The 12,684-nt window shown below is 41.5% G+C and overlaps 1 protein-coding gene across 1 annotated transcript in view; it reads right to left on the bottom strand.

The window, feature by feature from the left end:
* Window positions 1-12,684, bottom strand: part of ARHGEF9 (Cdc42 guanine nucleotide exchange factor 9) — a 653,254-nt gene that overhangs the window by 538,818 nt on the left and 101,752 nt on the right. The window contains exon 2 of the mRNA XM_073599469.1: window positions 7,729-9,358. Coding sequence (XP_073455570.1) covers window positions 7,729-9,309 — 1,581 coding nt within the window. The 5' untranslated portion in view covers window positions 9,310-9,358. The remainder of the gene's footprint in view (window positions 1-7,728; window positions 9,359-12,684) is intronic.

The raw sequence follows: 12,684 nt of genomic DNA, 5'->3' as shown, positions 1-12,684 counted from the left end.
TATCCTCGCTGTGGACCTCCAGAAATGTACTAAATATATATATTTTTTAAAGTTTGCCCTTGACATACACTTTAAACCCCAAATCTGATCTGCAGATCTGACCAGACTTTCTGATTGCTCTGACAGTGTTAATACAAAAAACTAATGGTACCGAAAACTAATGGTACCATTATATGGGTGGTGGTGTATATAATGCACAGAAAAATTAAATAATAGGAAAAAAGTTTAACAGGTCTAGATAGCAATCAGTCTATTCACAATGGCACACAACTGAATTAAAAAAAACATTTATATTTAGAATTGTACACAAAACCTACACCCCATGAAAGCTGCACTCCAGGCAAACAGATAGGAACTTATATGGGAGCTGTTTTACCCAGTAAATGATTTGTAGCTCTATTTAATTAGTCCTGTGATTTACAAAGTGCTTCCACAGAGCAACTCCAGCCTGGTGACCTGACTTTTCTCTGCTTCAGTAGAGCTAAATATCTCACAAAAATACAATTTTCAGCATATGTTATATAATAAAGGCTGCATTCACACCTGAGCAGGGCAATTTTAGGGCTTTTTTAGATGCTTTTATTTGAGAATTTTTACAATCATATATACGCGTTTTAAAAGTGTATTGTATTGTATACACATTTTACATGTGTATACAAGCTTCAGGCATTTGTGATTCAGCCAATGAAAAGTACTAGTGGAATGCCTAGAATTAAATGCTTTAAATTCTCCAGAATAAAAACCTGAAAAAAGCTAAAAAAAGAGACCAAAAATGCCCAAATTTGCCTCAAAAGAAGCGTGTGTAGCTTTTGGAGCTTCAGGCATCAGAGCACTTGTATATGAACAGTCACCCTTACAATACATGGGACTTTGGATGTTGAGCATTTTTTAGCTTTGAGCTACAAAACGCTCAGCTTACTGATCAACTGATTACAGTCACTGACTACAAATAAAATCTACAAAAAATTCAAATAAAATCACCTGTTGTAAAAAAAAAACAGATGTCTCTGTCCAGGGGCAGTTACTGCTTTCGAGAGACTGGAAGCCCCTTTAGGCCGTGCAGTGGCTCTGCAGCTTACGCATGTATTTGCAAATGTGTGCAAACTAAACCCTGTTTTTAACGCAAACTGTCAGACAGGACAATTCGGTTGTTTGCAGGCTGGTCGGTGAGTTGAGCTGGGAATTTTATTTCATTTTGTTTGGAAGCCCCCTTAAAGTGGATGTAAACCCTCACATATACCCAGTGAAGTGCAGAGCCTCAGATGATTCACAGAGATGAAACAAATCTCCCTAGATACGTTTTACATGTATATCTGCTGTCTTCAGCTTTTTATATTCTTTAGAAAGTTCAGTTTGTGTTAGAAATGTTCTCTTCCTGTTCAGCACTGGGAGTGTAGTCTTGGCATACACTGTGTGACAGCTGATTGGAGGAAAGGCACACACACCCCCTCCACATAGGCTGAGGAAGGAAGGAATGTGCTGTGAATAGACCGGCTCTCTGCTAATCTAGTTATATCACCCACCCCAACACAAATTTCAGCCTGGTTTTATCTCGGTTGTCGTAGAACTTGTCAAAAATGATCATGCTGATAACAAAAGAACGGAGCAGCGGAAAGACACGGGACTTAGGGCTTTGGAGAGAGATAAGAAAACACTGCAGATATATGTGCCTAGGTCAAATTTCATGAATCAGGTTTACATCCAATTTAAGGTTTGAAAGACACACAAAGTTGCTAAGATGCTGGAAACCCCCCCCTCCTCCATTCATCTCTTTCCTGCTGCTTGATTGGACAGCGCAGCCTGAGAGGAGAGAGGAAGTTGAAATGTAGTTGGCCGCATGGACTTGACCATCCCCACCCTTGTGAACAAAGGCATGGCAGAGAGAGTAGCCCAAGAGCATGGAAATGAACCGTGGAGCCGCTAACAACTGCTGGAGGGCCCTGAGCTCATGGACAAGGCCAGCGCTGGGACTGAATTGAGGAAGGGATGGGGCATCAATGTAGGATAACTGAGACTGGGTGGTAAGTGGTGATGGAGCCTGTGCCTTCTGCCCCCCTCTGTACTGCCACCACCATTATCAGAACTCCTGGTAGGAAAAAGCTGCTTAAAGCGGAGGTCCGCCCACTGCTGCAAAAATTAAAAACCAGCAGCTACACATACTGCAGCTGCTGGCTTTTACTAATAGGACACTTACCTGTCCTGGAGTCCAGCGCTGTCGGCACCGCAGCTGATGTTTCCATCAGCTGTCCCCCTGGGAACCCTACTGCGCATGCGCGAAGCCCTGCTTCTCTCTCCTACTGTCCTGGCGACAGGGGGAAGAGGAGGGAGCCGAGCCATGACGTCAATATCTGTGGCTGTGTTTCCCGGAAGTGGGAACAGGATACCTGTCAAAGACAGGTATCCTGTCCCCCCTCCCCCTGAAAGGTGCCAATTGTGCAATTGGGGGTGAGGAAACAAATGAACGGAAGTTACACTTTTGGGTGGAACTCCGCTTTAAAAAAGTGCCTAAAGCTATGCATTGCGCATGCATTTAGGTGTGTCTATTGTTTGCGCATTAATGTATTCTATTGGCTAGAATTTTTTTTTCTGCCCATTGTAATGCATTAAGACTCAAACGCTAGATGCACCTAGCGTTTAGGTGTGTTTAGACGCGATTAGGCGCATCTAGCACTTTTTTTCTGCTCTTCAGCTCCTCTCCTGAACATGCCTTTGGTGGGTTTTAACTTCAGCTTGTAAACGTTCCTCTTCTAATGCCGCGTACACACGAGCGGACTTTTCGACCGGACTGGTCCGACGGACCGAGTTCGGTGGACAATCCGATCGTGTGGGCTTCATGGGACCTTCAGCGGACTTTTCCAGTCAAAAAATCTGACGGACTTTAGATTTAAAACATGCTTCAAATCTTTCCGACGGACTCGAGTCCGGTCAAAAAATCCGCTCGTCTGTATGCTAGTCCGACGGACGAAAACCCATGCTAGGGCAGCTATTGGCTACTGGCTATGAACTTCCTTATTTTAGTCCGGTCGTACGTCATCACGTACGAATCCGTGGGACTTTGGTGTGATCATGTGTAGGCAAGTCCATTCGTTCAAAAGTCCGTCGGAAGTCTGTCAAAAGTCAGTCGGAAAGTCAGTCGGACCAGCCCGGTTGAAAAGTCCGCCCATGTGTACGTGGCATAATACGCCTGTAAATGCCTATGTGTGCATAGGCTTATAAAGAAGTGCTTTTAAAGGCTGACACCCCCCCCCCCCCCCGCGCGCTAAATGCTTGTAACAGCAGCGTTTTTTAAGCTCAATGTGCATGAGGCCATACTGTAATGTGTGTAGAGAAATATGAGTAAGGCTCAGCATATCACAGAGTGGTATGAAGCACTACGTGTTATAAAGCTTCATAGCTTCATACTCTTGTGCACCCCTGGAGCCCAATTTCCAAGATGTCCATTATGTATATTTTAACTGCTTCCTATGGTCAATAACCTGCGTATGTCTCATTACTGACTAGCAAAGTCACATATCATAGTGAAGTTCCAACCTTAGCTTGCAAAAAAAGACTGTGAAGAGATTCTATGATGTTATAAGGTGGACAAATAACCGCCAATACTCACAGCTAAAAACACACTCAAAAACACTCCATGCTTTTTAAAGGATGGAAGAAAAAGTGAAAGATACTAGAATGTAAACAAACCCTTTATAAGTTATTAAAAAATACTATTACACACACCAGTTTGTCTAGAGAACATATTATACAAATCCTTGAGCTATTTAAAGATAACGTTTTCTGTAAATTTATATTATAGATAATTTTATCAGGTAACTTTCACATTTTTTACATCTTTGTTCCATACTTTATGGTTTGAAAATTTATATACTCTCTCTCTCTAATAAAACATGACTGCATTTTCACTCTCCAATGACTAATATGCCAAATGTATGTAGTTTAGCATCCTTACTAAAAGACTGCTGTGACTTTCAAAATCAAAACATGATTACCGAAAAGAACCAGCCTGAGCCAAATCGCAGACTTGCACTGAGAAAGGACACTAGTAAACCACACCAACACAGCAGCACTACTAAGCAGAAAATGTAGATGCTCCATGCACATACAGTATCTCACAAAAATGAGTACACCCCTCACATTTTTGTAAATATTTTATTCTATCTTTTCATGTGACAACACTGAAGAAATTACACTTTGCTACAATGTAAAGTAGTGAGTGTACAGCTTGTATAACAGTGTAAATTTGCTGTCCTCTCAAATTAACTCAACACACAGCCATTAATGTCTAAACCACTGTCAACAAAAGTGAGTACACCCCTAAGTGAAAATGTCCAAATTGGGCCCAATTAGCCATTTTCCCTCCCCAGGTGTCATGTGACTTGTTAGTGTTATAAGGTCTCAGGTGTGAATGGGGAGCAGGTGTGTTAAATTTGGTGTTATCGCTCTCACTCTCTAATACTGGTCACTGGAAATTCAACATGGCACCCCAAGCAAGGAACTTTATGAGGATCTGAAAAAAAGAATTACTGCTCTACATAAAGATGGCCTAGGCTATAAGGAGATTTCCAAGACCCTGAAACTGAGCTGCAGCACGGTGGCCAAGACCATACAGTGGTTTAACAGGACAGGTTCCACTCAGAACAGGCCTCGCCATGGTCGACCAAAGAAGTTCAGTGCACATGCTCAGCGTCATATCCAGAGGTTGTCTTTGGAAAATAGACGTATGAGTGCTGACAGCATTGCTGCAGAGGTTGAAGGGGTGGGGGGGTGTCAGCCTGTCAGTGCTCAGACCATACACTGCACACTGCATAAAATTGGTCTGCATGGCTATCGTCCCAGAAGGAAGCCTCTTCTAAAGATGATGCACAAGAAAGCCCACAGTTTGCTGACTGCAAGCAGACTAAGGACATGGATTACTAGACATGTGCACACTGAAATATTTCATTTCGGAATTTCGTTTTCGTCCAAAAAATACATTAATTTAGTTACTCCCGAAATTCGTTTTTATTTATCTAGTTTTTCGTTAAAAATTGCATTCGTCTGAAAATCCAAATTGAGGTCAAATCTGTCATTGAAGGCTTATGGTGTCTGTCGAATGTTCAAAGAAGATTCGAAGGAGCAGCTAAACTGTACGACACCGTATAGTTTACCTGCTCCGTCGAATCTTCTTAGAACTTTCAACAGACACCACAAGCCAAAGTACAAGTGTACTTAGTTCTAGCTATTTTACTGCTCCTCCTCTTTGGTTACAATCAGCCAATAACATTCATCATCATCATTATTTTTATTTATCTTTTCTCCCCTACGTTGAATCTTTTCTCCCCTACGTCGAATCTTTTCTCTCTATGTCGAATCTTTTCTCTCTATGTAGAATAATCTTGGGCTAACAGAGTTAAGGTTAGGCACATTCGACCACAGGTTTGATGGACACAGATTGTTATTGTCATCATCATGTCGAATCTCCTATCTATATCGAACTGTTGTAGCAATGAAAACGAAAATAAAGCATTTGCTTATGTCGGATCTTTCCTTTTTCGGATTCTGCACTTTCGTTATCATTTGTTAAAACGATAACGAAAATACCTGAAATTCGGACGAAAATGCATTCGGACGAAAACGAATGCACATGTTTATGGATTACTGGAACCATGTCCTGTGGTCTGATGAGACTAAGATAAACTTATTTGGTTCAGATGGTGTCAAGCGTGTGGCGGCAACCAGGTGATGAGTACAAAGACAAGTGTGTCTTGCCTACAATCAAGCATGATGGTGGGAGTGTCATGGTCTGGGGCTGCATGAGTGCTGCTGGCACTTGGGAGCTACAGTTCATTGAGGGAACCATGAATGCCAACATGTACTGTGACATACAGCAGCAGAGCATGATCCCCTCCATTGAGAGACTGGGCCATAGGGCAGTATTCCAACATGATAACGACCCCAAACACACCTCTAAGATGACCACTGCCTTGCTAAAGAAGCTGAGGGTAAAGGTGATGGACTGGCCAAGCATGTCTCCATACCTAAACCCTATTGAGCATCTGTGGGGCATCCTCAAATAGAAGGTGGAGGAGCACAAGGTCTCTAACATCCACCAGCTCCGTGATGTCGTCATGGAGGAGTGGAAGAGGACTCCAGTGGCAACCTGTGAAGCTCTGGTGAACTCCATTCCCAAGAGGGTTAAGGCAGTGCTGGAAAATAATGGTGGCCACATAAAATATTGACACTTTGGGCCCAATTTGGACATACTCACTTAGGGGTGTACTCATTTTTGTTGCCAGCGGTTTAGACATTAATAGCTGTGTGTTGAGTTATTTTGAGGGGACAGCAAATTTACACTGTTATACATACTGTATACTCACTACTTTACATTACAGTAAAGTGTAATTTCTTCAGTGTTGGCACATGAAAAGGTATAATAAAATATTTAAAAAATGAGAGGGGCGTACACACTTTTGTGAGATACTGTATATAATTGCAAACTCTTTCTCTCTCTCTTTATGTATACTGTATATTGTACAGCAGGGCTCAAAATTTCAAGTGCTGAGCCGTTAGCCAGGCTTTAAGAGTTACTCGCCACCAGTTGCCCCAACCAACCCCTACCCTGCCCCACCCCCAAGTCCCCCTTTTAACATGGCCTCATCGGTGGCCATCAGTGCAGCCTCATCAGTGCTCATCAGTGCAGCCTATTAGTGCCCATCAGTGCAGCATATCATTGCCCATCAGTGCAGCCTATCAGTGCCCATAAGTGCAGCCTTATCAGTGCCCCTCAATGCAGCCTATCATTGCCCATAAGCGCAGCATATCATTGCCAACCAGTGCAGCCTTATATGTGCCCATCAATTCAGCCTATTATTGCCCTTAAGTGCAACATATCAGTGCCCATATGTGCAGCATATCAGTGTCCATCAATGCAGCCTATCATTGTCCATCAGTGCAGCATATCATTGCCCATAAGTGCAGCATATAATTGCCCATCAGTGCAGCCATATCAGTGCCTATCAATGCAGCCTATCATTTCCCATAAGTGCAGCAGGGAGGAATCGGGAGGATCGGGAGGAAACTATCAGAAGGATCTGGCAGCCGGGTGACACAGAGGGGGGATCTCCCGCTGAGATGGCTTCTATATGAATAGCTGGCCGCTGCCAAATGAAGTTGCCTCCTGGACCGGAATTTGGAGGCTCTGAGTGATTTTGGGTGGGAAAAGCCTTCAAACCTGACTACAGGTATCTTGGTTCTGTGAGAGGCTGAAAATGGCAGGAAGCAGTCAGCGGGTTTCCATGAGGTGTGGTTTGGAGCAGGGCATACCTGTTAAATAAGCTGTGTGCTGTTTGGTTACTGGGACACTGCTGAGCTGTGCTGAACTTTTCTTTGGACCTCTGAAGCAGGTGTGGACCTATTTAACATGTTAAGGGGCAAGTTTATGCTGGTGGTGAGCCAAGGTTTTGCTTTGTTCCAGAGACTGATGAACTGTTTTATTTTCTCATACTGACAAATAAGCAGTTTTTTGTTTGCCTTTTTGCTTTTACAAGACTATATGTCAATATATATATATATATATATATATATATATATATATATATAGATCTATGTATATATAAGCACACCTTTTCTACTTTGATACACGTTTGACTATTTACTTTGTGATGATACTTTTTGATGTAAACTTGCAAACATACATGTGTTGAAAAAAAATGCTAGAGTTAACTGTAACTATAAGAGTAAGAAGATTACCTCTTCACTGGATGAGACTGAAGATGACAAACTAAACTGAGATTCACTACATTCAAATACATCTTCATCTTGGGTATCATTCAGACTTGACATAAATGTGGTTTCAGGATTTTTCTCAAATGCTTCATCCAATTGAGACTTATTTATAGTTTGTGTTTGAGAATTTTCATCAAAAGTATCTAAATTCAGACTGGGAACATCATGGCTTCCATTTTCCTCAGGTTGTGACAATTCAAACATTGCTTGTGTTGGTTTTTGGGGAACTTCTTCCACACAGGAAGTATTGTTTAAATATGATGTGTCATCATCCAATACTTTTGGAGTGTAAAATTTTGCATTATTTGTGTCTTCTTCTGTTTTGATGGTGGGTAAAATTTCCTGAACTGGTGCATTATCCATGAGATGGTGATTCTCCCACACGCGAGAATCTGTAGACCGAGAAAGAAAAATCAATGCATTCTCATTTTCAATGACTAAAGGTTCTTTGATAAAGGAGTTCTGCATTCTAGGAGTTTGTGGAGTTGACTGAGAAACCTGATCATCTGATGTAGATGACCTAGTGGAGCCTCTCCATTTCCTAGCTGCTTCTGCCACGTTGCTGAAAAATCTAAATACCCCACCAAAGTTTTTTGATTTCCCACTGCTTCCAGTGTCAGGTGTTTTAGTCACATTGTCCTGTAATCTTTGATCTTTTTCAGCAGCAGAAATACTATCACTTGTGTCATCTGCATTTTGGAATGTACTGCCTTGAAATTTCTCAAATCCCTTTGCATCTTTTGTAGCCACTGATAGGCCCTTTATGTAACTCCACATATAAGAGCTCCTTCCTCTGCGATGTTCTGATGCCATTTTAAGTCCTCGCCTTTGGATTTCTCCTTCAGCAATAGTTGAGCTCTTAGTGTTAACCAATGGCCATCTACGATTGCTGCCAAAATTTTCATTGTCCATAGCTTCAGAATTTCCATTCATTTCACCATCTATGTCCCTTAACCACTTGTTTTCACTAGGGAAACATTCAGAAATGCTAATGTTTAACTCTACATCTTCAAATGAGGTATCAAGGTCATCAATGTAGCCTGCATAAGAATGTCTGTATGGTCTTTGGCCATCAGCATATTTCCTTGTCCTAAATAAAGCACTTGGTATGGTAAGTTCTATGTCTTCTGATGGTTGACTCTGGACCTTTGCTTTGGAATTACGATGGACAGAACTCTTGGAAAAAGTTGCAGATCTCAGTCTTTTAAATGATCTCACTTTGTCCATGAAAGACAGTTTAGGCTTGGGCTCACTGATCTCACTTGTGAGTATCATAGACTGAGGCCTTTTACTACGCCCAGAATTAGCTCTCCGTCTACTGACAAACCTCCAGATTCGAGTCCCTTTTGCTCTCTTCTCATATCTGTGTGTAGTATCCTCCCCTTGAAGCTGAGTGGAAACCCCACTGACTTCACAGTGGTGAAGCTCACAAATTGCCATAGTGCCTGTCTCGTTCTCCTTGGGACTGGACTGAAAACTTTTGTTCATGTACCCATTGAAGATCACATCTGAGTGGCTGTTAAGATCGCCATTCACAACTTCCATTGCTTGCTCTCCAGCCTTCACCACATGCCTTCCCTGTCAGGCGATCAGGCTGCAAGAGTAAAACATGCAAATTAGGACAGAGGTCTACAAATGATATTATTACCAATTTAAATGGTAACAGGACAACAAACTATTTATCTTTAAGTCTAAAATTTGATTTTATCAGTATTTACCAAAATACAGCTAACCAAACATATGAACATTTAGTATTATTATAACACAGAATTTATATAGCGCTTTATATTACAGGATTTATATTACAAAATAGAGGCAGGCAGACAGTACAGCTACAATACGATTCAATACAAGAGGAATTAGAGGGCCCTATTAACGAATTCTCCTATAGGAAAAACATGTGGAAAAAAAAATAAAAACTGAAAGTGAAGTACCTAGAGGTGAAAGGAGTCTGATCAAACAATACAGTGAGCATTATTTGGGCTATCTGGCTCATTTGTAGACTATACTGTATACTTCACATATGCACAGACATGAGATCACTCACTATACTAAACTCTGTACTTATAGGCTCATCTATATGCTTATAGGCACATATAACCACAACAACAATAAGGACAGTTTAATTTAATTTCAAAAACTCTGCTGCCACTTGGTTAGTACAGTCATATTTATAATTATTTCAATTGATTTAACTAGGCTTTAAAAATACTGAACTTTGAACCCCACACTTCAGAGCATAGACCACTACAAACTCAAAAGATGGGAAATGGCAGCATAACCAGAAACTAATAGAAGCTGGAGTTGTAAAAAAGAACTGTTTGACTCAGTGTTTATCAACACAGTTCAGATGTGAAATAGAGAGATACAAATACAGAGTTTTGCCCATTGGGACTTTAGATGAAGCGCCACACAGTCAGTAGTAAAAACATAGTATAGATCTATTGAATATGCCAGCAATAGGACAAGGAAAAATGTCAAAATGCCAAATAGTTGGCCCAAATATACATATCCATTACATAGTTAGATACAGACATCAAATAATCCATAGTAGGTGTGTCATAGCATCTATGGTGACCCAGTATGTTTCATGAGTTCAGTCTCACTCTTCAGGGGTTGATGCATAGACATGATCTATAAAGTAAAATAGTAACAAGAAATAACAGTAAAGAACATGGAAATATGTCAAATAAATTAAACACTGTTACCTTGTCCAAAGGACTCAGCTGATCACAGATTGGGGTAAAGGGCCAATCACAGCGGCCCTTTACCACGTGATCAGCAGTGTCCAATGAAAGCTGATCACAGATGTCAACACAAGTTGATTATCAGCTTGAAGAAGAAAGACAAAAATCAGCTTGTGTTAAAGGGACAACAGCACTAATAATCAGGGCACTAGTGCCCTGATTATCAGTGCAGTCCCATCAGTGCCCACCAGTGCTGCCAATCAGTGCTTATCAGTGCTGCCAATCACGGGCTCCTCATCAGTGTCGCCTATCAGTGCCCATTAGTGCCGCTTATCAGTGCCCACCAGTGCTGCCTATCAGTGCTCATCAGTGCCAACGATCAGTGCCAATCAGTCTTACCTATCAGTACCCATCAGTGCCGCCTATCAGTGCTGCCCATCAGTGCCTCCTCATCAGTGTCACCTATCAGTGCCCATCAGTGCCACCTATCAGAGCCCATCAGTGCTACATATCAATGTCCATCAGTGCCACCTATCAGTGCCCATCAGTGCCACCTATCAGTGCAGCCTCATCAGTGCCCCCTTATAAGTGCCCATCAGTGTCACCTATCAGTGCTCATCAGTGCCACCTATCAGTGCCCATCGGTGCTGCCTCATTAGTGCCCATCAGTGCAGCCTATCAGTGCAGTCTCATCAGCGCACATGAGTGAAGGAGAAAAATTACCCATTTGCAAAAGTTTATGAAAGAACTATGAAAAAAAAAATTTCGGTTTGTTTAGCAAAAAATAAAAAACCCAGTGGTGATCAAATACCACCAAAAGAAAGCTCTATTTGAGTGAAAAAAATGATAACAATTTACTTGTTGCATAATCACAATTGTCATTCAAAGTATGACAGTGCTGAAAGCTGAAAATTGGCCTGGGCAGGAAGGGGGTAAAAGTGTCCAGTAGGCAAGTGGTTAAACAGTTTGTTTGGGCCAAGTTGGTGTGCTTTTTGGGCATTCATTCTATAGTAACTGAATGTAGCCTTAGCTACATACAATATACAGCGCTATGAACAAAATAGAGTCGGGCTGAGTACTGCCCATCCTTTCAAATGGGAGCTTTGTATTTTATTAATTAATTCAAAGCTTCCTCTGATTGGTTGAGGCAAAGTTCATAATGCCACCTACATACAGTTAATACAGCACGCCCAGCAAGCTTGGCCCATGGAAATATTTAAAGGGACATTAAACATACAGTTTGGCCTATTTGCCTTAGCTATGGAACCCCTTGCCATATGCATCCGTAGCTCCCCTTTAATCAGAGGTCTCCCCATTGGTACTATAGAGGAACATATTTCTTTGTACACAGATTACACTTTAGTATACCTGGCTGACCCTCATGATTCCCTAAAAAAATCTTTTGTCTGAAATGAATACCTTTGGAGATTATTCTGGCTTTTGGATGAACTGGGACAAATCCATTCTTTTTCCTGTAGACCAAGCTGCTATACCCTTAGTTCACCCGGACTTCAGACTACAGGTTGTCCCCTCATGTAGATATTTGGGTATAGTAGTTCAATTACCTCTATCTTCGTATATTAATAATAACTTGTGTCCCTTGCTGTCACAATTGCAATTACAAACTAAACAATGGATGGATTTGCCTCTATACCTCACGGGAAGGGCCAATGTCATTAAAATGATCTATATCCCCAAACTGTTCTATGTTATGGCCAATTCCCCCTGCAAGATTCCAAAATCAATTTTTAAACATATTGATACAATATGCACAGTGTTCTTATGGAATGGTCGCCCTCCCAGAGTAGCACTTGAGATGTTATGACTCCAATTTGACAGGCTTGGCTTTCCCTAACTTTTATTTGTACTACTTGGCATCTCAACTTGTCCACATACACGACTGGCTGTATCCAGTTTCTACTAATGCTTGTGATACTACAGAAGGGGCTATTGCCTCCTCCTTGGAAACCCTCTATAATATTATCTATAGGGGCTGTGTTCCGGCCTATCCAGGTACGTTAATTTTACGTACATCTCTCTCCCTGTTTCAATCCATAGTTGCAAAAATTTGTGAGGACTTGAGGTCGACATCCCCCAATAATCCATTGGGGTTTAACCCTAACCTTCAAGAATTATATTCCCTACCTGATCCACAGCAATGGTCTTCTAAACAGGTCAAATATGTATGTCACCTCTACACTGCACAAGGTTTTAAGTCCTTTTACCAATTGCG

Source organism: Aquarana catesbeiana, linkage group LG09 (genome assembly GCF_042186555.1).
Source record: "Aquarana catesbeiana isolate 2022-GZ linkage group LG09, ASM4218655v1, whole genome shotgun sequence".
NCBI classification, from domain to species: domain Eukaryota; kingdom Metazoa; phylum Chordata; class Amphibia; order Anura; family Ranidae; genus Aquarana; species Aquarana catesbeiana.
This window is presented reverse-complemented; position numbering and strand designations above follow the sequence as displayed.